This window comes from Trichomonascus vanleenenianus, assembly GCF_965637985.1.
Source record: "Trichomonascus vanleenenianus strain CLIB 3782 genome assembly, contig: TRVA0_008S, whole genome shotgun sequence".
Classification (NCBI taxonomy): domain Eukaryota; kingdom Fungi; phylum Ascomycota; class Dipodascomycetes; order Dipodascales; family Trichomonascaceae; genus Blastobotrys; species Blastobotrys vanleenenianus.
The window spans coordinates 135,823-162,864 of NW_027481879.1; the positions used below are offsets into that span (position 1 = coordinate 135,823).

Below are 27,042 nucleotides of genomic sequence, written 5' to 3' on the forward strand. Positions count from 1 at the left end.
CTCTCTAGGTGAATGGGCCCAGTCAAAACCACACTCTGGGTCTCGTCTCGTTGAATTTCCCTGCCTCAAATGGTTCGGGGGTTGAAATTTGCGTTTTTCGTCCCAAATGTCCCTCGTTCCATTAGGTGCTTCATTCGTTGCCCTCTGATTGGCCGGCCATCCCCACGGACGCTCCCGCCTACCATAATTACGTCGCGCACATCTTAATTACGAAATTTTTCATCCGGGACGGCTGCCCGCGCGCGCGCGCCCCGGTTCGCTCTCTGGCCCCTATATAAACAGCCTGGCCCCCCTGGCCCCCGAGTTTTTCTCGTTAATTGTTCACGTCAGATTATTATTGTAGAACAGCTTCTCTTTAATTTTTTTACAGATTTTGTTCTCTACAAGTCTGACTAGAGTAAGTACTTAGGCTGCCCTAGCTGGAGCGGTAGACTGGGCGCTTCGCGCCTGGAATTACTACTAGTTCCTTACCGAGGGTAGTACATTTCCCATTAGTCCTAGTTATTTTCGAGCCCCCGTAGCTCCGCTGCGCGGAGGTCAATTGAAACTTTTTTGAATACTACTCAATGTTATTCGAGGGCCAGCCCTCGAGCTCCCGTAGTGGGGGCTCTGCCCCCAAACCCCCGTAAGACTCCCAACGTTCGCAACCGCGTAACAAAATTTTGTTACGGCACCTTAGCAAGGCATGTAAGTCTTCGCGGAGTTCAATTGAACCCCAGGGGGGTTTGGGGGACTAGTCCCCCCATAATAGCTAGTAAAGTATAGTAAATTGGTTAATCTCCGCGCAGCGGAGCCCCCAGGGGGGTTTGGGGGGACTGGTCCCCCCATTAACTAGTGGAGGTTATCGCCGGATGGGGTTAGTCCAGCCCTTATCCTGGTAAGGGGACTTGACCCAGTGGGCGAAAGGGTAGCTTGGAGCGGTCTTGACGACGTGGTCCGCGGAAATGATGTTCAAGTCCAATTGACGCTGGATCAGCGTGTCAAGGTACGGCACGAGCTTGTCCTGGATGATGGCAAGTTTCTTGGACTGGCGGATCTTCTCCGGGCCCTCGAGTATGATCTTCTTCAGTATGGAAGGCATACCTGGCTCGTCCTTCATTTCGTCAATTGTGTAGAACACAGGGTGGTTAGTGAAGATGATTGCCTGTGAGTTGGGGAGGCGGCGCAGAGTCTGGCGTTCAACGCGGATCGTGTACTGCTGCGAAGAGACATCTGGCATCTCGTCCGGGCCATTGACAGTGTATATATTGCTGAATAGCAGGTTGTAATCCCAAGTGATGTACCAGGTGGCCCGTTCCACAGGGTCACAGGGCTTGAGCTTGGAGAACCATCTCTCCATAGACGGCTTGAGCTTCTCACTGTAGTACGGCACGTCTGCGTGGATAGCATCGATGTACTTGCCCAGCTTCTGTTTGGCGTTGAAGTGGGCCCCAGGGAACGGCACCGCTGCCGCCACGAGATAGTGTCTTCCGTCGTCTCTCTGCTTGACGACGTAAAAGTCCTCTTTGGCGAGCTTGCTCACGTAGTAAAGCGGATGGTGCTTGAGCGGCTTTGACAGGTCAATCTTCTCGTTGGTCACGAGATTCTCAATGCCATTGTCGGTGCGCTTGAACAGGTTCGGGTACCTGGCGAGCATGTGAGAGACGACTGTATCCAGCAGTTCATTGCATGCGTCCTCGCTCTCAGGCAACCACGCAAAGTGCATCTCGCCGTGCTCTTCATATATGCGCTGCTTCTCCTGGATGTATCTGACATAGTACTTGTCCATATCAAGCCAATGGTTGATGTCTAGCTTGAAAATGCTCATAGTCTGGTGGTATGGCCATCGGAATGGCCTCCATGGTCTATCATCGTAGTCCTTGACCTTGTCTGGAGTCAATGAATACAGCGGATCTGGCTGTGGAATCTCATCACTCTGACCAGTCATTACTTTCTCATCATTCTTATCACCGCTCTTTGCCTTCTGAGCTCTAATTAGTTGGATCAGCTTTGGCAATACCAGTCTTGGCAGAACTAGCACCATCACCACCACCACAAACGATGCGAAAAACTCCATATTGCACTACGAATGAACCTCGATACTAAGTAGATACGAGTAGTTGGATGTCTACGGTATCCATGTATCCATGTGGAGAAGTACAAAGCTCTTCTATTAAAACACTGCTTGTCTACGGTGGATGGTATGATGAAAATCGCATACGTTAATCGTACCCGACAGCTTATCACCTGCTTGTCAACGGTGGATAGTATGACGAGAATCGCATACGTTAACCATACCCGACGGCTTATCAAACCCCCGTAGTAAACGTCGTACCGTACGGTATACTTCCGCGATCCCCACACTCCGCGATAATGCAATGGCGGCCGGGCGCCCGGTCCCAAGATAACATGTATATAATGTAAAGAGACGCATCTACGGCTCACACATTCCGGCTACTGTGTGTGTGTGTGTACTACATGTAATGCGGTGGAATAGAATGAACCGGTTAATGGCACGCCGCGTGCGGCTCGTCACCTATATCGGCAGACTCCGTGTGCGGGGAGGAGGAACGCGAAACCGGCCCCCCACTTGGGATGTACAGCCGTACGGACCCTCGTTTGAGAGTGAAAATTCCAGTGACGCTCATTGGATCGACCCGGGCTTGACTAGACAGAGTCCAAGCGTTGGCCATGGGCTCCCAGTATACATGCCGTCTTCCGTGGCTGGAGAGGGGGATTAAAGCCACCCGGTGAGGCGGATCGCTGAGGGGACCGGCCAATGGTAGGCCGGAGTGCCACTTACCTTCGCCTCATTTTGGCTGAGTAACACGACAAAGCACGTGATTTGAGCTCATATGCAGGCCCGAGGAGCCAAAGTAAGAGCGGACGAGGCCTAGATATGCCAATCACGACGGGGCTATTAGCGATTCGTACAGGAATTTGTCATAGCTGCGGAGGAAATCTGTATAAATATATTTCTATCAGCCTTTTCGCTGATCTTTCGACCCGCAGATATTCAGACCGCTTGCCGAAATTACACAAAGATGGCCTCGGTTGAAAGTCCTCAAGGCTTGAGTAAGTTACTTTAAAATGCTGCTGAAATATTCCGTATATTAACAGAAGTAGTTGCAAATGTCGCTCAGGCGGCTAGCGATGTCGTATTTAACCTCCAGCCCAGCCTGGCAGTGGGAACTGCTTTCTCAAAGCACTTGGATACCGAGTCTCCAAACGTATGTTCACAACAACCAAAGTAGCGGGCGAATTTGGAAAACTAACCATATTAGGTGCGAACTTTGAGATATGGAAATGATCCGTTTGGATCAATTGTTGAGTACTTTGAGGAAAACTCCTCAGCTACTGCATCGGTCACTACCAACCTGTTGACCCTCTTCCAGGCCCTGCCACACCTGAGCAGGCTGTCAAATCAGAAATTGGTTATCCATGTAGACACCACCGCGAAGCCGGCCGGTGATTACCACCTGATTGCTTCCCTGCGACACGCTGGGTTCGTCTTCCTGCAATCGTTTGATCTCGCCGACGCCCAGTCCACTGCCGTGGCCGCCTACCTCATTGCCGCTAAGCTCAACAAGCCAGTGGTCCAGTTCTTTGCAGGCGACGCTGAATATGCCTCTGGCATCAAGCCAATCGGTACCTCTGAGGTCGCTTCTCTGGTGCAAGAGTTTACCCCAGCCCCACAACCCGAAGAAGAGGGAGAAGAAGAACCGACAGAAAAGAAGAAGGTCAGTGATGCTGAAGTCGTAGCCGAGGCCCTAGCCAAGGTGTCCCTTCAGCCATTTGAATACAGAGGTCCAAAGAACGCTGAGAACGCAGTTGTACTCTTCACGTCGAGTGTGGATGCCATCGCTGAGGCAATTGCCCAGTCATCCTCCTCTGATGCATACGCCAAGCTCGGTCTGGTTCTCATCCGTGTCTACAGACCATGGTCTACCGCTAACCTGCTTGAGGTTTTGCCAAAATCGGTCAAGAGGCTCGCTCTGGCCGAACAGATCTTCCGACAGACCACCAGCTGGAGTCCGCTGGTGCAGGATATTGTCATTAACGCTGCTGGGGCTCAGCTGCCACAGCTTGTTTCCTACAGGCTCGGCGAGATCACCTACAGTACCGTGCGCGCTGCGCTCAAGGCTCTGGCCGTCAACCTGGCGAGCGAATCCCCAGTCCAGAAGCTCTTTATCGGCTCCGAGCCAGAGCACGAGCCAAATGCCGAACTTGACGCCGCCGTGGAGTCGGCCAAGAAGCTCGAGGACGCCTATGTCCGAATCCTAGCCCAGCTGTTTGGTTCCAAGCTTGACATTATCAATGCTACCGAGAAGAAGGACACTGGGTTCGAGAACACCCCAGAGTACGGCTTTGGCGCCTATCTTGCTCGACAGGAAAAGATCAAGGCCCTCCAGTCCAAGATCCAGAATGCCCTCAAGGCTAACGACTTTGACGTTAACGTCCGGGACACCCTCCAGGACTACCTCTCGCAATGGGCCCTCGGCACCAAGGACCAGAGCTCGGTCAAGGACGAGACTGTGTTTGCCAACACGACCCGGGAAGCGATTGCTTTGCTGGAACAGACGGCGGCCAAGTCTGTCACTGCCCAGGAGCTGCTTAAATACCGAGACGTGTTCACCCCAAAATCGAGCTGGCTCATTGGCTCCGACGCCTGGGCATACGATCTCGGCAACTCTGGTGTCCACCACGTTATTTCCTCGGGTCGAAACGTCAACATGCTTGTCATTGACTCCCAGCCGCACTCGCAGGCCCTCTCCTCCAAGTCGCGTAAGAAGGACATTGGTCTCTATGCTATGAACTTTGGCAATGTCTACGTCGCTTCCGTGGCTGTGTATTCTTCCTATACTCAGCTACTCCAGGCTTTGGGTGAGGCTGAAAAGTTTGACGGTCCGTCTGTGGTCGTCGCCTATCTCCCATATTTCACCGAAAGTGATGATGCGCTGACTGTCCTCCAGGAGACCAAGAAGGCAGTCGACACAGGATACTGGCCGTTGTACCGATACAATCCATTGCTCGAAGAAGATGCGTTCAAGCTGGATTCATTCTCCATTCAGAAGAACCTCAAGGAGTTCCTGGACCGAGAAAACAAGCTGACCATGCTCTCCAAGCGATCTCCAGCGCTTTCGCGATACCTCACTTCTTCCTACGGCAGCGACGTCAAGGCGCAGCAGAAGTCCAAGGTCAAGGAGGCTTACAGTAAGCTTCTCGAGGGTCTTTCCGGCCCTCCATTGACTATTCTGTTCGCTTCCGACGGTGGCACCGCCGAGTCTGTTGCCAAGCGACTCGAGCGACGAGCCAAGGGCCGGGGCCTCAAGGCTGTCGCCCTGGCGTTCGACGACCTCCCAGCTGAGGAGCTGCCCACCGAAAGCAATGTCGTGTTCATCACCTCCACTGCCGGTCAGGGTGAGCTGCCGCAGAATGGTCGAGTCTTGTGGGACGCTATTAAGAACAGCACTGACCTGGACCTGGCCAACATCAAGTTCTCTGTGTTCGGTCTTGGTGACTCGCTCTACTGGCCACGAAAGGAAGACAAGATCTACTACAACAAGCCAGCCAAGGATATATATGCCCGAGTCAAGCTCCTGGGTGCTACTGAATTGGTGCCACTTGGCCTTGGTGACGAGCAGGACGCTGATGGCTATTCCACTGCCTACAACGAGTGGGAGCCTCTGCTCTGGACTGCTCTGGGTGTGGATGGCGTCGCTGGTGTTGAGGAGCCACCACCAATCACCAACGAGGATATCAAGATCAACTCGGACTTCCTTCGTGGTACCATTGCCGAGGGTCTTAGGGACGCTTCCACTGGCGCCATCTCTGCCTCTGACCAGCAGTTGACCAAGTTCCACGGTATCTACATGCAGGACGACCGTGATATCCGAGATGAGCGAAAGGCTGCCGGCCTCGAGCCGGCGTACTCCTTCATGGTGCGAGTGCGACTGCCGGGCTGTATTGCGACTCCAGATCAATGGCTGCGAATTGATGAGCTTTCTGACAAGCGGGGTAATGGTACCTTCAAGATCACGACCCGAGGTACGTTCCAGCTGCACGGTGTCATCAAGGAGAACCTTAAGCCGGCGATCCGAGGCATGAATGCCGCTCTCATTGACACCGTGGCTGCTTGTGGTGATGTTGACCGAAACGTTGTATCTGCTGCTCTTCCGGGCAACAAGAAGATCCACGACGAGGTTGCGGCTGTTGCCAACGATATTAGCGAGCACCTGCTGCCTTCTACCACTGCGTACCACGAGATTTGGCTCGAGGGTGAGGACGAAGGTGATGGTGAGGGCTACACTGAGGCGTTTGCCAACCGAACCGCCGGTCCAAAGAAGAAGAAGACCATGGTTTCCGGAAGCACTTTGGTCGACCACGAGCCATTGTACGGCCCAACCTACTTGCCACGAAAGTTCAAGATTAACATTGCTGTGCCGCCATACAACGATGTTGATGTCTACGGCCACGATATCGGCTTGATTGCCATTGTGGAGGACAATGAGCTGCTCGGGTTCAACGTTCTTGCCGGAGGTGGTATGGGTACGACCCACAACAACCGAAAGACTTACCCACGAACCGGCAGTCTTCTGGGTTTCGTGCCAAAGGACAAGATTGTCGATGCGTGCGAGAAGATCATGCTTGTCCAGCGAGACAATGGTGACCGAAAGAACCGAAAGCATGCGCGATTGAAGTACACCATTGACGATATGACCGTCGACAAGTTCCGAGAGGAAACTGAGGCGCGACTGGGCTACAAGTTCGAGTCAGGCCGACCATACCACTTTGACTCGAACATTGACACCTACGGCTGGGTTACCGACGAGACCGGTCTGCACCACTTCACTACATTTGTTGAGAATGGTCGAGTCGAGGACACTCCAGAGTTGCAGTTCCGAACTGGTCTGCGAGAGGTTGCTCACGTGCTCAACAAGTACGATGGTCAGTTCCGGCTCACGGGTAATCAGCACATTCTCGTGTCTAACGTCACTGACGAGGCTCTGCCAGAGGTTAAGGCGCTTCTGGCTAAGTATAAGCTCGACAACCTTGCCTTTTCGGGCTTGCGACTCTCCTCTGCCGCCTGTGTTGCTTTCCCAACCTGCGGTCTCGCGATGGCCGAGTCTGAGCGATACCTTCCTGTGCTCATTACCAAGCTTGAAGAGGCTTTGGAGGAGTATGGTCTGCGCCATGATAGCATTGTTATGCGAATGACTGGTTGTCCAAACGGTTGTGCTCGGCCATGGCTGGCTGAGGTTGCCCTTGTGGGTAAGGCTCTTGGCGCCTACAACCTCATGTTGGGTGGCGGCTACCACGGCCAGCGACTTAACAAGCTGTACAAGAGCTCGCTTAAGGAGGACGAGATCCTTGCTGAGCTTAAGCCATTGTTTAAGCGATGGGCTCTGGAGCGGAACGAGGGAGAGCACTTTGGTGACTTTTTGATCCGGGCCGGTGTCATTGCAGAGACGACCGAGGGAAAGAACTTCTGGGACAATGTCGCAGAGGATGCTTAATGAAGTGATGATAGACTTTTCTTTATTGTATAATATAGATTTATAATATGGTTTACTGGTCCACCTGATATACTTTCTCCTATCATGCGACTGTGTAGAAGGATACTTAATCTGCACAAGAATCTCGAAATTTTATTGGTACCCACCGTGATACTCCATAATAGATCAAGGACCAAGCTAAGGTATTATATGGTATTATGACAGAAGAAATGAGGCTGTACCTGATATTAAGGGGTTCCCTGTACTACGGTAGCTTGTTATCGCTAAATTGTTTTGGCGCTTTAATATAAAGCAGTAACCAATTCTTGTCATTTCATATCAACTAGAAGAACTCATATCCCATTGCATCCATTGCATACCCTTAACTACGAACCAATTCACGCCCCTTATACAAAAAAACCTCGAGATTTACTCCATGTTGCTTGGATTATACCGGAGAAGCGAGGAGTGTGTGCATCATCAAGATGAAATGAATTACCGGTAATTATAAAACAGTCAACAATGCGCGGCCCGATCGTGAAAAATTGACTCGACGACAAAACATGAAATTTTGAACAGTCAGGGCTTAAGCGTCAGATTCAATAAAAATGTCACAATACATTGGACGAGTAAGTTACATAAATTAAGCGAGGAAACGAAATGCGTTACTAACTGAATAGACTGGTCTGGCGTACGCGCGGATGTGGCACCATGTGGATGTCGCCAAGGACCCACGAACTCTCGGTCGACTGGCCAACAATATTGCATTGGTTCTGATGGGCAAGCACAAGCCGATCTACCATCCCTCTACTGACTGCGGCGACTACGTTGTTGCTACTAACTGCAAGCACATTTATACCACCGGCAACAAGATGGAGACCAAGCTGTATCGACGGCACAGCGGACGACCGGGCCACATGAAGGAGAACACGATGGAGGACCTTGTGAACCGAAAAGGTGGTGGAGAGATCCTGCGGAAGGCAGTCTATGGCATGCTCCCCAAGAATCGACTGCGGAAGTTCCGAATTGAGCGGCTCAAGACGTTTGAGGGTAGCAAGAACGACTATGCTCAGAATGTGTTTGCCAGTTACGACATGGTTCCTGAGATTAAGGCCGCCCGAGCTGCCAAGAAGGCCGAAAACAAACAGTAATAAATAAATAGTGGTAGCATATCTAACGACGATTGTAAATAGGGAATTATTGAAACCAGTCTTGGTAATCCGGCTTCAAGTTGTTGAAATCGTTAAAGATATCGCTACTTCTTATCCAGTCCTCGACTTCGCAGTCTTCTAACGGGTGCCGCTGGCTCTGGGATGACTTTCTTTGCAGCTGAGGCTTTAGTTCCCTTGGTTGCCGCAGTTCTTCTCGTTTGAGGCTTCTCCTGTGGAGGTTTCGGCAAGGGCCTTGTGATTCTAGTCGGCTTGGCACTTGGTTTTATGGGAGATGTTTGGCCATTGAGTTTTAGAGGTGATTTAGGTACTTGGGGTCCCAGATCATTAACGGTAACCCTTGTGAATGTTAGCGTTTTTGTGATATTTTAACAAAAGTATTAAAGGAGCTTACCTTCGAAGAGCAGCGTGGTATGCCTGATCTCCATTTACTTCTCTTTCGAGGTGCTCCTGGCGAAGCTCTCTTAGGGTCTTGCCCCATAAACGTTTGGGTATTCGGTTTACTCTCATTTCTATTTTATTTTGGAGCGCCTTGGAAGCGAGTAGATGCTGGGCCCGGATGCGATTTATTCTGCTATCCAGCTCGAGTTTTAAATTCTCGATTAGGGCTGTCTTCTGGGCAGATGTCATCGACTTTAGCATTACAGGCATGGTATTTAGGTACGCGATTGGTATTTGTCGCGGTTTGTTTATGTTTTTCGCGATTTGCCTAGACGCCCCCAACCACTACCAAACATGACCCGGTATTAATCCATGTAGCTACGTCAATTAACAGTACTGACATAATAATCTTGACTAAAGTCCGTAGGGCGAAGGAGAACTACATGAGGTTTCTAGTATAATCTAACAATTCCAAAAAAAAGGGTAGACAATTCCTCAGCGATAGTCCGCTAACAGCACTAGTCTCCCCAAGGAACAGTTTATATCTTCAATTGGGGGCCAGCCCCCAAACCCCCGTAGCTCCGCTTCGCGGAGGGATTGGAAAGCCTAGTCCCCCCAAGGAACAGTGTATAGCTTCAATTGGGGGCCAGCCCCCAAACCCCCGTAGCTCCGCTTCGCGGAGGAATTGGAGGGAGAGCCTAACTGTTACAGCAAGTTATACATTTTGGAGATAAGCAAAACCCAGAAGATCTGCCCAATTCACAATTCATAAACGTCCTAATAGATATAACTTAATAGACTACCACTGGTTATCGTTGTTGCCACCTTGTCCGGAGCCGTAAGACTGGTTGTTGTCGTCTCCTCCGTAAGACTGCTGGTTGCTGTCATCTCCATAGGAAGACTGCTGGTTACCACTGCCATAAGAAGAGTTGTTGCCACCTCCGTAAGACTGCTGGTTATCATCGTCGCCTCGTCGAGAGCCGTACGACTGCTGGTTGCTGTCATCGCCGTAGGAGGAAGACTTGTTGCCACTTCCATAAGAAGAGTCGTTGTTGTCGCCTCCGTAGGACTGGTTACCTCCGTAGGAAGAATCGTTGTTGCCAGAGCCGTAGGAAGACTGGTTGTTATCACCTCCGTAGGAGTTGTCGTTGTTGCCAGAGCCGTACGAGTTGTCGTTGTTACCAGAGCCGTACGAGTTGTCGTTGTTACCAGAGCCGTAGGAGTTATCGTTGTTACCAGAGCCGTACGAGTCGTCGCTGTTCTTGCCTCGTCCAGAGCCGTAGGAATTGTCGCCCTGCTGCGAGCCGTAGGAGTTGTCGTTGTCACCCTGCGAGCCGTAGGAGTTGTCACCGCCCTTGTTGAACACCTTGTTAGCCAAATCACCCAAGCCCATTGTGAATGTTATTTAATTTCGTGAGAAGTAGAAATGTCAATTGATTGAACACTGAGGTGGAGAGAGGGGAAACCCTGGCCAATTTATACCTAAACTCTCTCAAGCAGGGGGTGGGCCTCTCTTCCTTCTAGTTCCGCCTATCCCACCCCTGAAACAGGGCATATGTCCCCAGAATTCGCAAGAAACCACCTCCTTTGCCCTGAGGCTAAAAAGCAAACTGGACGCCTTCTCAACGTGGAGAACCTGCTTATGTCCCTGCCAAAGACGACAGTTCCAGGCTTGCGCCTCATTTAGGCGGGCAGGACTTAGACATGCAAAACTATGTCGACATTAGACGCAATCGTCGGGGCGAATAAGGCACAGTTTCCTGCCCATCAGAATATTCCATGCATCGTAGGCTACTTTTGATGCCGCCCCAACGATCAGCCCGCTAGGCCTAAGCCACCTAACCATCGCAGGCGCCATTTTGTCGCCTTCCGGAATAATTATGGCACGTATTATGATGGATTACCACCGCCTGATTTTCTTGTGCTCAATTGCGGCCGGTTCGGCGTAGATCAGCCCTCCTTCCCTGGACAGGGTGTAGCGGACATGACAACATTTCGTACCCGGCTGAAACGAAACAGGTTTCTACCCGGGAAGAAGCGCTTTCCCCATCTCACCACTAACAAATGGCCCTGTAGGCCATCGTGCGTGAAATATGGCATGCGTCAAAAAAGACCAGCATTGACGCTGCTGCATTGGTGCGGTCTTTTTTAGCGAATGATTGACGGGTGCAGGATATACATGTGCCGTGGCCTCCACCTCTCCTGTCAGCATTCGCGTCTCAATGGAATAATATTTTTGACGTGAGTGAACGACGTAAGTATTTTTATGCGTCCGGCAGAAATTGGGTGTGATCCGGTCTTACCCCCTGGCTATTATTCGCCTTCTGCTTGCAGCATTTTATATCATCGTATAATCATTCAAGCAATTGACCGAAGATCACATATTCATTTAAGCAATTGACTGAAGATCACATATGCGATCGTGAAAGGCGTGTCCTACGGCCATTTCATCCGTATATTGCATGGACCAATTTTATAGGGGATGGTGGTGGTGCAGGGGGTACCCAGCATACGTCAACGATCCCCCTCCGAAGTGCATTTTAGTTGACCGCATTGCAGATTAATAGGCATTGCCCGATTCCGCCTTGGAGATACTGTACTGTAGTAACCATCCAGACCAATTCTCCCACCCGCCCCACTGTGTCAGAGCCAATTGATTTACGTACGCGCCCTTTTTTCAAATCGGCCCTGGATACGTGAGGTACGGAATGCTATACGAGACTTGCTTTACATCATGTCGGTAGCAAAATACAGCCTAGGTAATCCGAAATAATACGACTTACGGTTGAAATATTGCCGTTACTTTGCAATTGAATAAATTAATGCCGATATCTCCGTCGAGTGTACTGTAATACATTTGCGTCTTCCGCCTACTTTTCTACGAATGTTGGGGAGTCAATAAGTACTGTAGTAGTACGTACGTACAGTCACTCCTGCAGTCAATATACGCATTACCCGCCTCATAGAAGTGCAGAGAAACAAAACGCGACTCACAGCCACACGTTGCCAAGCCTATGGTTATCATTTACTTTATTTTATTAATTCTATGCACCATTGCTCAATTCATCCTTTATCTTTCATTACTTCTACACGTTTGCTTGTTAGCGTTTTTATGCTTCTCTCACATTCTACCGTTACCCCAGTAGCAATTGCTAACAATTGAAGGTACCAGATAAGTTACCCGGAAGTACTGTTGGTAAATGTACGGCTGTGCAACGCGAGCGCACGCGGCTGGGAGTTTAGCGACAACAACAAAAATAACCGCCACACATCACTTCAATTACAGGCAATCAGCGACCGCTCATTGTGGCAACGAAGAGTGACTTTATCTCGACCACGAACCACTCAACTGCTGGCGATTAGACCCTATTTAAGCAACAATAGATCCAATTGAATAAAGGGAATAGAATATAAGGCAAGATGGTGTTGGAAGCTACTATGATTGTCATTGACAACTCGGAGTACACCCGAAATGGCGACTACACTCCGACGCGGTTCCAGGCCCAGGTGGACGCCGTGCACCTCATCTTCACGGCCAAGACGCAGTCGAACCCCGAGTCCACCGTTGGGCTCATGACAATGGGTGGCCAGGGCCCACAGGTGCTGGCGACACTGACGACAGACTTTGGTAGCATCCTCAGCGGGTGCCACGAGACGAGCATCCACGGATCGACCCACCTCGCCACTAGTATACAGATTGCCGGTCTCGCGCTCAAGCACCGACAGAACAAGGCTCAGCGCCAGCGGGTCATTGCATTTGTGGGGAGCCCCATCAAGGAAGACGTTAAAGAGCTGGTCAAGCTTGCCAAGAAGATGAAGAAGAACAGCATTGCCGTTGATTTTGTCAACTTTGGCGAAGAGGGGGACAACACCGAGAAGCTCGAGAAGTTCATTGAAGGCGTCAACTCAAATGACAACTCGCATCTCGTCACGGTGCCGCCTGGGCCCCGTCTTCTTTCCGACATGCTCGCTTCCTCGGCCATTATCAATGAAGACGGTGGCGAAGGCGCTGGCATGGGTGGCGGAGAAGGCGATCTTTACGGTGATATGGGTGTCAACGATCCAGAATTAGCGCTGGCGCTCAAGCTCTCGCTCGAGGAAGAGAAGGCTCGACAGGATCGAGAACGCAAAGAGCGCGAGGCAAAGGAGGCAAAGGAAGCCGCAGAGTCTTCAGAGAAGAAGGACGGGGACGACAAAATGGATACCTCGAACTAGATTTGTCATATATTTATAATTAGCTCTCCGCGTAGCGGTTTGAACATTGTAGCTTCGATTGACTTGGGGGCCAGCCCCCCAAACCCCCGTAGCTCCGCTTCGCGGAGGAATTGGGTGAGAATACAATACATTAGATATATATACCGATAATTAGTTCGCGTTTTTATCGATTTTTTTATCGTACGGACACGCCGGATCGGTCAGTGTACATTCGCGGGGCAATATTCATAGCCATGAGTTCCTGGAACAAGAGCTTGGCAGCATATGGAATATGGACCTGGTAAATCTTGGTCTTGTTCTTGCACGACCGGCATTCGTACTGGACCTTCTTGAGGTTTGCAATGACGGACATGAGACCGCAGATACCGCACACATGCACTCGGAACGCGTCGGACGCCTCCATGAGTCGCTCCTTCAAGAAGGCCGCGGCACCGTGGGCAATCATACAATCACGCTCCATCTCACCGAATCGCAAACCACCGTCCCTCGATCGACCCTCCACCGGCTGCCGGGTGAGAATCTGCACTGGACCTCGCGCTCGCGCGTGGATCTTATCGTCAACCATATGTCGCAGTCGCTGGTAGTAGGTGGGGCCAAAGAACACCTGGGCCATGAGCTTCTTACCCGTGTGACCATTGTACATAACCTCGAACCCTCGCGACTGATAACCATGCTCTCGTAGGAGCTTGGAAATAGCCTCGACAGTAACATCAGTGAACGGCGTGGCGTCACCTTCCATACCAGACAACGACGACACCTTACTCAGCAGACACTCAATCAAGTGCGCAACAGTCATACGAGACGGAATGGCGTGGGGGTTGATGATAAGATCGGGCACAACACCTTCGGCGGTGAACGGCATGTCCTCGGTTCGGTACGTGACACCAATGGTACCTTTCTGACCGTGTCGCGACGCGAACTTGTCACCAATTTGGGGCACTTTGGTGGTTCGCATTCGCACCTTGACGAATCGCAGACCTTCCTGGTTCGTAGTGAGCAGGACCTGGTCCACGATACCGTTCTCGGTGGATCGCAGCGGCGTCGAGGCATCCCGCTTGGTGTGGTACTTGGTTCGCTGACCCAGTTCCTCGGTGTCCGGCGGGATTGGCGCAGTCTTGCCAATGATGATGTCCTCGCCAGACACTCGCACACCAGGAGCAATGAGACCGTCTTCATCCAACTTGTCGTAGGTACCGTGTTTGAGCCGCAGTGTGTCGGCCCGCGTGGGCCGCTCAAACTCCTCGACAACAGACATACCAATTCGTCGCTCCTGGTCCATGTAGGACCGGAAGAAGAGACTTCTAAACAGGCCTCGATCGATCGAGCTCTGGTTCATAATCATGGAATCTTCCTGGTTGTAACCACTGTAACACAGAATGGCGACAATGGCATTCTGACCGGCTGGAAGCTCTCGGAACTTGAGGAACTCCATCGATCGCGTAGTGGCCAGGGGCTTTTGCGGGTAGTACAGAATGTTTGCCATTGTGTCCATTCGCACACTGTAGTTAGTCAGGAAGACACCCATGGCCTGCTTACCCATAGCAGACTGGTACGTGTTTCGCGGAGACTGGTTGTGGTCTGGGAACGGAATGATACTGGCGCAGATACCCAGAATCATACTGGGGTGGATCTCGCAGTGGGTCCACGTGTGGGCGTTGGGGTTGTACTGGGGCTTGACTCGCTTGGCCGGGTCGATTTCCTCCTGCTCAATGCCCTGCATGCGCTGGCGGTTCACCTCGAGGTCTTCTGGGGACATGGCAATCATCACTGTCTCTTCTTCCTCGCCGTCGATATACTCAATGATGCCCTGTCGCACCAGGTCGTGCCAGGCAGACCGCCGCACACCCCCAGCCTCGACGGTATCATCGTCAATCTCTTCCTCTGGGTCCTCCAGCTTGCGCATCAGCTCCTGAACATGCTCCTTGCGCAGCTTAAGCTCGCCCTTGGTCGGGCTGTCTTCGTCGTTGTCGACAATAAATAGCGGCCGGTACACCCGGCCGGCGTCCGTGAAGATGCGGAACTCCTTCTCTCGAATGTCCCGGATGATGCTCACCTCGGGGCTGATGTCACCGCTTCGTCGCAGGTCACGAATCGTGTTGACTAGGTGGGCTGGGTCCATGTGCACACCGATCCACACACCATTGAGGAAGATCCTAGTGGCATTGGGCGAAGCGTGAGGCACATAGTCTTCGAGCGGCTCCATACCCCACTCCTCGAGGAAGTAGTTGATGGGGTCCGACGGCGAGCCTACGGAGATGCACGACATAAGCGAAAGGTTCTTGACGAGACCGCACGCCTGGCCCTCTGGGGTCTCAGCGGGACACACGAGACCCCAGTGCGTGTTGTGAAGCTGTCGCGGGCGTGCCAGCTTGCCGTCTCGGCCAATTGGCGTGTTGGTTCGTCGCAAATGCGACAGAGTCGACGAGAAAGTGTATCGGTTAAGCACCTGAGAAACACCGGCTCGCGCCGACATGGCCTTCTTCTGGTCACCCCAGTTACCGGTGGCCAGCGAGTACTTGAGACCGTTGGTGATGGTATTGGACTTGACGGCGAGCGTCAGATTGAAGTCCTTGTTGGTCTCAACACACTTCTGCATGTACCGATAGATATCCTTGGTCAGCTTTTTAAAGAGCATTCTAAACAGGTTCGCCAGCAGAGGCCCCGCCAGATCAAGCCGCTTCTTGCCAAAGTGGTCTCGATCGTCGGGCTCCTTTCGCCCCAGCGCCACCAAAAGCATTCGATGCACCATGTAACCAAGGAAGAACGCCTTTCGCGTCTCGAAGCCTTCCTTCTGGGTAATGTGAGGCAGCAGCTCCTTTTGAAGAATGTCTCGAGCGTACCGGATTCGCTTTTCTCGGTTGATACCAATGGCGCTGCCTCGTCGGCCAATGTAGTCGAGCGCAACCTCTCGGTCCTGTACAAAGAATCCCTCTTCAATGCATGGCTTGAGCATTTCCAGCATCTGCCAGTCAGTCTGGTCGTAGCAAATATGCTCGAGGATGTCACCGTCTGGCACCACGCCCAGTGCTCGGAACACCAGGACAATGGGGATATCCGCCTTGACGTAAGGAAGAGCCGCCTTGATGGTCTTCTCACCCTTGCCGAACCGTTTGATCTGCATCGACGAAATAAGCCGCGAGCCCTTCTCGACGGCGCTACGAATCTCCGCTACGTGGGTCACCGGGGACGGCGCCGCCTTGGTGAACACCTGCACAATGTTTGCCGCGCTTCGCTCTTGCGCAATCAGCACCTTCTCCGAGCCGTTGATGACAAAATAGCCGCCCTGGTCGTACGGGCACTCATCCAGGTCGTAGAACTCGTGTTCCTTCATGGTGCGCAGCATGCAGAACTTGGACCGCAGCATCATGGGCACCTTGCCAATGTACACCTTCTCAATGGGCTCGGCGGGCTCGCTCGGGTCCGGCTTGAACTCGGCGTCTCCGCCCTCGGCGTGCTCAGAGTCGCGCGAATACAGCACGCGCTTGCGCATGTCAATGTACAGCGGCGACGAGTAGGTCAGGTTCCGCAGCCGCGCCTCCTGCGGCAGCATGGGATGGGTGGAGCCGTCCGCCTCGGTCATGGTCGGCCGCGACACGTAGATTTTGCCAAAGTTGATCTCGTACCGCTTGGACAGGTCGTCGTCCGGGGTGGCGTGCTGCGCCGGCTGGTCCAACAGCAGCTGTGCGTCCTCGTTGATGAGCTGCTGGATCGTCGTCTCAATGAACTCATCGTACGAGTCCAGCTGCTGCGACACCAGGCCCTTCTCCTGGAAGAACGTCGAAATGACAGTCCAGCAGTCCTCCGAGGTGATCTCCCCGCTGTCCTCGTACCCGTATGGATCGGTAAACTCTGCACACGCGTTAGCCTCTGCCATTCCCATCCCCAAAACGCCACCTACCTTGCTCCGACATCGCCCTCCTTCACTGCTCTAGTAGTAGACAATTAACAAAAACAACCCACGTCGTACGCGTATAATGTTAGATTGCTCCGACCGTAGAGAAGCAAGCAAGTAAAGAGATGCTGAGTGTTTGTCGCCCCTCCCCCGGTTCGAAAAGACGCCAGTGGTTTTCAAATCAACGACCCGCCCGCGATGGTTGGGAAGTTTTTCCAGACCTCGTTCTACGCCGTTCTGTGGAGTACTCCGCGTTAATTTGGCGCCTCCTATTGATCCTCCGCATAGCGGAGCTCATGGGGTCCCCCAGTTATACTAGGTAGCGTATTCGAGGGCCAGCCCTCGAGCTCCCGTAGTTGGGGGGCTTTGCCCCCCCCCCCCAAACCCCCCATTTGCGCTAGCTAAGGTATTTGAAAGCCAGCCCTCGAGCTGCCGTAGCTCCGCTTCGCGGAGGACTGGTGGCTCTATTGCCCTTAAGAAAGTGATAATCTGGTAGCGGTCTAGTGGTACCAATAGGACGTTCGATAATCCCATACAGCTACACAATTGGTTTAATTCCATATTTGCCAGAGCGTAACTGCAATTATCAATAGAAACATTTCTTAGGCTGTTGTTCAATCGTAAAATAGACCATGCGATACCTCGATGGAGCTGTTGCGAAACTGTTTGACTTTAAACCGCTAAGGTGCCATATAATACAGTAATACTGGTGATATAATACCTAAACTAATACCATGTTTGACCATGCGCCCTTTTACACATCAATACTACCGGTAATGTTTAACATCAATTTCAATATCAAGTTCTCAATAGGGGGTCCGGGGGAACCTGTCCCCCTAGGTCAATCATGAGATCTACTCTCATAGTTATTATCCATCTCTGGGTCTACTCACTACTCTCTACTCACTACTGTACTTGCTAGCATTCAATAGCTTCAGTGATCCTCCTCAATAGTATCTCCAATAATGTCTTCAATAGTACCTTATGTTCTATTTTACGATTGAACAACAGCCTTTATGGTTCTGTTGATAATTGCAGTTACGTTCTGGTAATATGGTAACTTCATTACCAGTAGTATAATGTTTAATAACGGCAATGTAGAGCGATCGTGTGGTGTGATTAATAAGCTCAATTGGATGCCGCATGTTGTGCGGCTTGGTTGATTGTGGCATACACAACCTCTTAAATCAAAACACACCTTGCGATTCAACGTATGGAATGGCTAAGAATAAAGGAATAGCTGGAATAGAGAATGGGGTAAGCTACACACCAGAAGAGAATGAGTGGGCTAACAATCAGGACAACAATTCGCCAAAATCCGCATTGAGGAGTGCAATAGACTCCATCAAGGAGCAGACCCGCCGCAGACGGTCCAAGAAAGGAGAGGGTACAATTAAAAGACTCTCGGTTAGAGTCAAAAGATTCCCATCTAGGATTCACCTCCCGTCGATGCGAAACCTGCAGCAAACCTGGCCTCATTTCCTGGAGGACTACGCAAGGGTAGCTCAATTACTAATGTTACACATGCCACTTGAACTAACTTACTAACGGTTAATACAGTGTGTCAGCAACCTGAGTGAGGTGGAGCGCCCAGCCTGTTTCCATGGTTATGGGTTTATGGCACCTCCGGATGCAGTTAACGAGTCGAGAAGAGCAGCAGTAAGAACGACACAAATTGTAAACAACCAAGAAAAGCTAATTGCGGTAGGCGACCAAAGCGTACATTAACAAGCGCAAATGGAGGGACGCTTCCTTTTTCCAAGAGCTGTTGAACCCCATGCTGTCTGAATTTAGCGTCGAGGGCTATTCACTATCGCTCATTTCGCGCACGTCTCAGGTCATTAAGTACGAAAAGGGGTTGGACATTGAATTTATCTCCCGGAATGTTTCAATTGACGGCCATGCCGTGCTGTCAACGGGGCTGTTTCTCCTCCTGGATGCCTCGACGGATTGGCGCTTGCTCTACAACCCAATGGTCCACGGGCCCCCTTTCATTAAATTCTACGCAGCAGTAGCGCTGCGAACAAAGGCCAATGTGCCCATTGGCGTCCTGGCGATATTCAGCCCCTACCCGAGGAATAAAGTGAACCCGTCATTGAAACACCGGCTCGAATCCATCTGCACTCGCATAATTGAGTTCCTTGACATCCCGCCCTCTATTCTGTCCGCCCGGATCGAGTCACCTGAGGAAACGGCACCGATAGATGGCTGCAGAGACATGCTACTCACTGGCACGGCGATGCCTGCCGATGATAACATTAAGGCGCTCCTGCCGCACGACTACGCGATCCACTACGACATGAAAACATTGCGAAAGCTTAAAAATGACCATACGGTGACCCAGTGGTACCAGATCTCGCATGAGCTTAACGGATGCATCAGCTCGCGAGGTGCAGTCGAGAAGGCTTCACTCATCCTCAAGGACGCACTCGGGTTTTCGCTGGTGTATGCTGTCGAAGTCCGGGTGTCCGTTAGCTACTTGGTGCCTCAGGTGAAGTTTCCGTATTCCAGTGGCACTCTGTGCCATGAAATTGTCCACTTGGACGAACTTTTCAAGAATGAAACTGCTAGAGACGTGCGGGTGCGGCTTTTGGGTGGGTACGGTCTGACCAAAGAAGACAGCGACGAGTCGATGGACTCAGAAGTGCATTGTTATGCACTCGAGTCGCAATACGGCGTGGAGTATATTGCTCCAGAGTAAGTCATCCTCCTATTTCTACTGGTAGTGCTAACGGTGGTAGTGAAAAGATGTCGTTCCGCTCGGGGCTGTTGATGCCGTTCAAGCACTCTGAGGCAGTGGCCGTTTACAACGATCGGTTTGTCGACGCCCCTTCAGAATTCGACCAAGATGTGCGGCAAAACGACTCTGTAGGTCCATTTGCTCCAACGGCTGCTACGATAAACTTGCAGGAGTTAATCCGCAACAGGTGCTCGAAATCACGACTAGACGTGATCAAAGACGAAGATAACGAGGAGAAGGCACCTTCAAACAACTCGGGGATGCTGACGGTCAGAAAACGGTACGGAGGATATGTTATGGCCGGGTTCAGCATGCAAAGCCAGTCCTACTCACCTGGCGACGTTGAGTATATGAAGCTCTGTGTCAAGGCTTTGGAATCCATCTTCCAGTGACCCTATATTGCAGACCATTATTATCTAAAAACTAGCCCTTCTACCCACACATGCGCTAATACACTAGTGCTAATGGGGGGACCAGTCCCCCCAAACCCCCCTGGGTCTCCGCTGCGCGGAGAAATCAGCAATCCCTCCGCAAAGCGGAGCTACGGGGGTTTGGGGGCTGGCCCCCAAGTTCAGCTGAAGCTACAGTGTTAATGACAAGATGAAAAGGGTGCGGGTTCCCCCTGATCTACAAAATCTGAGACATCTGAATCAAAAAAGTGGCAGAGTGAACCTCCATGGCAGTGGTAAATATACAAAATCATTACAAGCATTAGAACAAATATTAAATACTTTCACAGTGTGCTACAAAAATCAAAGAGAAAAGAAAGAATTATGCCGGAGAAAAGAGGTTGTTTTAGATGAGGGAGAGGAGAGCAGCACCCAGGAAGAAGACGGAGCCCGAGACGGTGACCATCGAGGCACCGCTGCCAGAAGCAGTGGTGGCAGCAGCGGCAGAGCCCTTGCCAGAGGAAGAAGAAGAAGAGGAGGAGGAGTCATCGCCGCCCTGGGAGAAACCGCCGTCGGAAGTCTCCTTGGCATCGGAGCTACCCTTGGTGGACTTGCCGGAACCAGAGGTGACCTCGGAAGCATTTGGAATCTTCTTTGTCTTGGTCTTCTTGGAAGCGACCTCGGAGGCGTCGGGAATGGACGCGGAAGAAGAAGAGACTGCAGAGACGTTCTCTGGCGCCGAGTTGTCAATACCAGAGTTGCCCGAGTCCTCGAGGACCGTCGAGTCGTTGGTAATGGCAATATCGGACTGGAGACCGGCCAAGTTGGTGTAGACATAGGCCTTGGTGCCGTTCTGCGCGGTGCCAGATGGTGGGTCGTAGCACGTGATCTCAACCTGCTTGATAGCTGCGTAGTAGTAGCCCTGATCCTGGATGTCGCTAGAGTCCCAGTTGATGTCACCACCGGCCCACTCAATGGTACCCTCGCCCTGCGATGGGTCTCCGCCCGGCCAGAGACCGAGCTGGACTCGGGCCGGAGTCTGTGGGTAGTTGTAGGTGTTGGTGGTGTCGTTGAAGGTGCTGTTCTTGTTCAGGGTTCGAACAACGTTGCCGTCAATGAGCCAGTTGATGCTGTCCTCAGTCCAGTCAACCTCGTAGGTGTGGTAGTTGTCGAAAGTATCAGAGACAGAAGCCTTGACCTGGTTGTTGTAGTCGGTGATGCCCTGGAAGTAGTAGTTGGTCTGGGCGTGAGTGAGGTCGCTACCGACAAACTCGTAGTCGATCTCGTCCTTGATGTTGGAGAGCATGATGAAGTCGGTGACAACACCCTGCAGGTGCGACGTCTTCATGGTGACCTTAAGGTTACCGTACCACACGTACTGAGTCGAGGAAAGCACTGTACCGGTCGAATCCTTGGGCATAGTGATGAGAACGGCCTGGTCAGACGCGTACTCGAGAATGTTGCCGGTGTAGACCCACTGGGTGCTGGAAGAGTCACCCAGGTACTTGCTAATCTGGCCAATGTTGCCCACAGTAGAGTTGTCGAAAGTGTAGGTACCGGCCTGGCAGACAGGCATTGGCATACACGCGTTGAGCGAGTATGAGTATCGCGGGTCGCATCCGCCGAGGCAGTACGAGCCGGTACCGCACTCACCGTACTCGTTGCAGCATGGCGAGCCCTTGGGGCACTGGCTGCCTGGGCCGCACTTGGTAGCGGCCGAAACCACAGTAGTAGTCGCGGCGAGAGCCACAGCCACAGATTTCCACGAGACCATTATTTTACGATATAATTATGACAATAATGGGTATAACTAAATAGCCAGAAAATAGAAGAAAAAGAATTTAAACAAATGGACTATGCAAAAATTAACGAGCGATGACGAATCGAACGAACCAAACGAAAGTATAAGGCACAAATATCACGTCGCAGTCAGGAGTCTGCAAACCCCCCCCCGGAACTCAGCGCGATTATATACGCAGCCCCCCTGGCCGCCAAAAGCAGTGCAGTGCCACAGACACGGTATTCGTCCCCCCTTAAACCGCCGCTCTCCTCAAAACGGCTGGGGCATGTTTATTTTTCATGGTTACTTTTGCAGAGAAGTGTGTCTCATTTTTTCTACTATTTTTGGCAGTGGTATGGTCGTTCGCCTGCTCAGATCTCAGACAGGGACATCTTGGGACCAGCCATCGAGCTATGAAAAATTTTTTGTTTGGTTTTGGCGAATTAATAACGAGTAAATGGCTTTCTTTAGGTTTTTTTTTTCCTTCGCTTCACCGTCCTGTCATTGCCGGAGGGGGTTAGTAACATTTTTTTCTTTCTCCTTGTGTCGTGGCATGCGTAATGTACATACTACTGGGGGCGCGCGCTACCCCTACAGCCCACCAACTTCTGCGCGCGCGCACAGGTGTGCCGGGGTGCGTGAAACACGCAGCCTCAATGCCCATACCAGCTTCCGGTGATCCCTGGAATCCATCGCTACACGATTCATTATACACTACGCATTGTACTACACTGTAGTACGTACGTAGTACAAGGCGAATGTAGTGTAGTATGTAGACCTAGACTGTGTGGGCAATAGGGTTGTTGTTTTTTTCCCTTGGGAGATGGTGGAACGCACAGCAATCGAGTGTGTGTGTAGACGGCTCTAGTGCTGGAATGGAGGCTATATGCAGTTAATCATCATCAGCGAGTGATAAACAAACAACTTCAAAACAAGTTCAAACAAACAAGAGAAAAATACAGCCTCATTGGCCCTGGGGGCTGTTGAGGGGGGGCGGTGGTGGCTGCTTTTGCCGCATTCCGTGCGGCTTTTGTGGGTATGTCGGGTAAGCGACGGTCCGAGCGACGCGCCTCCTACTGCGTAGCTTGCCCATTAGCCGAGACACAATGCGAAAACCGCGCTGCCATCTATGCACCGTTTCACGTGTTTGCTACTGGAGAGACCCGGCATACTGCATGCACACCGCCAAGGGTATCGGAAAAGCCCACCAAGAAAGCAGCCAATGGTTGCGTATGGGACATTTATAGAAAAAAAAAAAAAGGAGACATAGCGCTAATGGGTGAGGGTTTTGTAAGCAGGAACTTTTGACTCGTCTCTTCCGTATTCCAGGGAAATGCCAAGTTTACTGGCTGTAAATGAACTCATCCCATCGATGTACGTTAGGCTGTATTGTAATAATTTTTTTCTTCGCTGTACCTAATCTCACACCATGTACGGTAGTTCAAACACATTACCGCAAGAACTTCATATGTAGATACAGGTATTCCAGTGGAATTGTCGAAGCCTTTGTTTGTTTGCGAGTGTGGGTTCAATTGTAGCACCCCCCCCCCCCCCCCCCAACATGGTTAGTAATCGATCCAATGAGACGACCGGCGGGGGAGGGAGGCTTAGCTGTCATCTCTCGCATCTTTCTAGCCTCTTATGCAAAGCGGCCGGCAATTTGGAGAAAAGTTGTTTTTAGCAGCATGCATACGTCGAAAGCAAGTTAAATTGACTGCGTACACGGCATCGGAGTTCGTCTCTGCATTAGTGTAGCTTGCATGTATCCCACGATCATAGCCGCTTTACCAGGGCGTTTGCTTGGCATATATGGCACGTTGTACCTGTGCGATGATGATGTATTAGATTTGTAGAATCTCAAACGACTATGGCATACGGCGTATTTTTTTAATCTTATCAGATCCAATTGTATTCATAATAATATGTTAATGAACAAACTTTCCATGCAATAGAGAGATAAACTCATGTCAATTAATTTAAACGGGTGCATTGGGGTATCTGATGGAAGATGGTTGATGACATATGGGTACTAAAAATACTCTTCAATTGACTCTTGGGCCATGTATAATGACGCATTTTAAGCCCCATGGTTCAAATTTTTGCAGATTACAATAGGCCAACGACTACACTACCAGTACTGTACTACAAGTACTTGTAACCTTAAATGAAATCTTCAACAGTAGGCATATACATGGTGGGCCCACCTGATACGTACGCAATACGGATGATTGTTGCGGCTAGACAGCATTCCATCAAATGAGCTTAATTTCATCTGAACCTGCCGTGTGTAGGGGTTCGAAACCCCGACGATAGTGCGTTATACCCCAAAAAGAGATAAATTTGCAAATACACTCAAACTTGTTTCCAAATGACCGTTATTCTCTTACCCCTGGGTACCACAATACTACTTGTAACTACAATACCCCCGTGATTATGCCGCAGTACGATACCAGAAAATTAAATGCTACGGTATTTGTAAATGGCTCTTTTCCTGCTATCGAGATTGGACCGGTAATATTTTTTATTATTCGCTAGAAATGCAGGAACCTGCTCAAGTCAGTACAGTGGTAGTCATCTGAATGCTTTGGTTACTTCAATTTGGAGAGCGGCGCCACAAATTAATTTCAACTTCTCAGCAGAGGCTGATAATACTGAATGCAATAGCCATTGCTCGGCCTGCGTGTCGTCCAAAGTCCATTTGCCGAGCCAGCCACCTGGGCGTGACGTCACAGCCGCATACGTCTGCGGCGCCCCTGAGTATCGATCGATCCCTGCACGGCTGTGCAGGGGTACCACCTCAACTTTCTGTGCACCGTAGTTGTGCTTAATATACCAGGCGACTATACGATCCATATATGTATCTATCTTGTATCGCTATGTACGAGTCTCATTATCCTGCGCCCCGAATACACCTTGGGTTGTGTGCGCAGGAGGTTATGTCGCAGTTTCGGCGCTTAGCATGCTTCCCCGGCTCTCTTGCACAAGATGAGCCGGGTTAAAGCAGTTCCGAGAACCGCATAAATGGCTGATCGGCTTACGGTGGTCAGTAGTATCCCCTTTGGCGACCAAGGCTAATTTTCTCAGCTGGTATGACTTCTGGGGACCCTGGGCTGTCTGGACGCCCGTATTATCCGCGTATACAGTCGGATACTCGTTCATCCGAGTCCAGGGGAAAATCCAACATCTGTCATAAGTGCAGGTATAACCCCTGCGAGTCCTGATGTAATCTTCAGCGTTTTGTTGGTCGTATGAGCTCATTCTAGGCTTCCTTCATTATAATGAAGCTGTGACTGGTTCCTAATGTTATCTGACAAAAGAGGTTGCGTTAGTTCACAATGATGATGCTATCAGTCAATTTTGATGAGTGGCAATAACCTTGTCAATAGGATTTAAATTCTAGTGCTACTGTATTTAAAGCAATGGATGCCTTACAGCGAAGGACAAACTGGCCATCGTATGGAACATCGTTCATCTATCCCGCTATCCTCAAGATTCTTAATGTGGTATCAAAATGTAAAACGATGTAGGCTGCCTGCAGAGGCTGCCGATTGAACTGTATGAGCTCGTAGGCTTCCTTCATTATAATGGCCTGTGCGGACTGAGATTGGTGTCAAAACAATGGCATTACTTGTGCCAGAGGCGGATCTAAAGAACGGTAGCCATCGGCAGAGGAAATAAAATGACGACAGTAATGACAGATTACGTCCACCCGGGCCGCCCATGGCTCAAGTTTAAGGACGAGAAATATAAGCTGGTGAATTATCAATTAAAGAATCTGGTGTCGAGCCAACAATTCCGCGCAATAGTCAGCAAAAACACAGTGGAAATTGCTATATTATACGACGGCGTGTGTCCAGACGAAGACTATAGCTGTACATATGAGAACATTACTGACGTTTTCAAGCAAGTCCGCAAAGTCAGGGTGTGGTACGAACCAGGTCCGCGAGACGACAGGTTCCTAGCATTTCAGTATGTTGGATGTACTGAAACCCATTGCAGAATTTTCTCTAGGAATCGATTATCATTTAAATGATCTAGCATTGCTCGACATTGACGGCATGAACATTACCGATTTGTACATCAAAAAGAATGCCATTAACAAGTTATAGTGAAGCGGAGCTCCAATTACCGCTATGGAGCTCAAAAGACAGAACTCCAATTAAATGGTCCGATTTGGCTCTATTGTGCAAGAATCTGGTCACACACAGGTATTTACTACCGATGATATCTTTCGATCGCGTTGGATACCAGACACCATTAAGTTCCTTTCCCTTACTAATGGTCTAGGAGAGCTAGACCTCAAGTGGAAAAATATTAGCGCCGCCTGGCGTAGAGTTTTTTATATATTAGATCTGTTCGAATACCACGGGTCGGGTTTAGATCCCGCGGTTTCCATTCTTGTTCGTGTGGACCTTTCGAAAGCAGACACGTTGAAAGGATACATTACTACTCCTGCGATGCCTCGAATCTACTTATTGAAACTATTCGCCCGGTTAAGCATACTTTGGTATGGCTGCATATTAGGTGTGAGAAGGTTACACTCTTCAGTACATATGAGTTTCTGAAACTATCCAGTGCAGGGCTAGGAATAAAGCGCTTGGAGTTGGCTATTGGTTCTTTCGGCCAAAACCTGTCTGATTATCAAAACTTCTTTACATTGTTCCTAAGTTTGGAGCTCTTAAAGATTGAGATCAATAATTAGATCAGCTTAGCCAGTGTGAGATCAACTGCAGCTGCAATTTTATTAAAGGCCCGATGGCTTCATTTCTCAGCGAGAGTCCGAAATTTTCACGCATCCAGTTGATCCTCTATGATGTGAATGTTGTTAGAGCCAGGTCGCTCTTATTGAAATTAATTCCTCTATAAGGTTTTACAGACAAAAGACCGTGAAACAGTATTGCTCTCTACAGGGGAAAACTTGTTAATTTTCATAGTATGTGAACAGGTATGTTTACCGGTAGCTGACTCATATTGCACTAAAACCGATCGTGCCTCTCCGAT

General features: G+C 50.5%; 9 protein-coding genes across 9 annotated transcripts; 4 read left to right on the forward strand and 5 right to left on the reverse strand.

Moving 5' to 3' along the window:
• Nucleotides 1-841: 841 nt before the first annotated feature.
• On the reverse strand, nt 842-2,056 carry TRVA0_008S01354 (heme-dependent oxidative N-demethylase family protein; the record flags this gene model as incomplete). Its single annotated transcript, XM_076683406.1, has 1 exon — nt 842-2,056. The coding sequence occupies one exon, from the start codon at nt 2,054-2,056 to the stop codon at nt 842-844; it is 1,215 nt and encodes a 404-aa protein (XP_076542321.1).
• Nucleotides 2,057-3,023: 967 nt separating this feature from the next.
• On the forward strand, nt 3,024-7,496 carry MET5 (sulfite reductase (NADPH) subunit beta; the record flags this gene model as incomplete). Its single annotated transcript, XM_076683407.1, has 3 exons — nt 3,024-3,054; nt 3,106-3,209; nt 3,264-7,496. The coding sequence occupies 3 exons, from the start codon at nt 3,024-3,026 to the stop codon at nt 7,494-7,496; spliced, it is 4,368 nt and encodes a 1,455-aa protein (XP_076542322.1).
• A 587-nt stretch (nt 7,497-8,083) lies between these two features.
• On the forward strand, nt 8,084-8,626 carry MRPL23 (mitochondrial 54S ribosomal protein uL13m MRPL23; the record flags this gene model as incomplete). The annotated part of the gene is made up of 2 exons (XM_076683408.1): nt 8,084-8,104; nt 8,156-8,626. The coding sequence occupies 2 exons, from the start codon at nt 8,084-8,086 to the stop codon at nt 8,624-8,626; spliced, it is 492 nt and encodes a 163-aa protein (XP_076542323.1).
• Nucleotides 8,627-8,730: 104 nt separating this feature from the next.
• TRVA0_008S01420 (borealin N-terminal domain-containing protein) lies at nt 8,731-9,274 on the reverse strand (the record flags this gene model as incomplete). Its single annotated transcript, XM_076683409.1, has 2 exons — nt 8,731-8,983; nt 9,039-9,274. 2 exons carry the CDS (start codon nt 9,272-9,274, stop codon nt 8,731-8,733), a joined length of 489 nt encoding a protein of 162 aa, XP_076542324.1.
• A 550-nt stretch (nt 9,275-9,824) lies between these two features.
• TRVA0_008S01442 (uncharacterized protein) lies at nt 9,825-10,418 on the reverse strand (the record flags this gene model as incomplete). Its single annotated transcript, XM_076683410.1, has 1 exon — nt 9,825-10,418. One exon carries the CDS (start codon nt 10,416-10,418, stop codon nt 9,825-9,827), a length of 594 nt encoding a protein of 197 aa, XP_076542325.1.
• A 2,027-nt stretch (nt 10,419-12,445) lies between these two features.
• RPN10 (proteasome regulatory particle base subunit RPN10) lies at nt 12,446-13,240 on the forward strand (the record flags this gene model as incomplete). The annotated part of the gene is made up of 1 exon (XM_076683411.1): nt 12,446-13,240. One exon carries the CDS (start codon nt 12,446-12,448, stop codon nt 13,238-13,240), a length of 795 nt encoding a protein of 264 aa, XP_076542326.1.
• A 175-nt stretch (nt 13,241-13,415) lies between these two features.
• Nucleotides 13,416-17,151, reverse strand: RPB2 (DNA-directed RNA polymerase II core subunit RPB2; the record flags this gene model as incomplete). The annotated part of the gene is made up of 2 exons (XM_076683412.1): nt 13,416-17,089; nt 17,139-17,151. 2 exons carry the CDS (start codon nt 17,149-17,151, stop codon nt 13,416-13,418), a joined length of 3,687 nt encoding a protein of 1,228 aa, XP_076542327.1.
• Nucleotides 17,152-18,909: 1,758 nt separating this feature from the next.
• On the forward strand, nt 18,910-19,833 carry TRVA0_008S01508 (uncharacterized protein; the record flags this gene model as incomplete). Its single annotated transcript, XM_076683413.1, has 1 exon — nt 18,910-19,833. One exon carries the CDS (start codon nt 18,910-18,912, stop codon nt 19,831-19,833), a length of 924 nt encoding a protein of 307 aa, XP_076542328.1.
• Nucleotides 19,834-20,667: 834 nt separating this feature from the next.
• Nucleotides 20,668-22,035, reverse strand: UTR2 (putative glycosidase CRH2; the record flags this gene model as incomplete). Its single annotated transcript, XM_076683414.1, has 1 exon — nt 20,668-22,035. One exon carries the CDS (start codon nt 22,033-22,035, stop codon nt 20,668-20,670), a length of 1,368 nt encoding a protein of 455 aa, XP_076542329.1.
• Between the last annotated feature and the right edge of the window lie 5,007 nt (nt 22,036-27,042).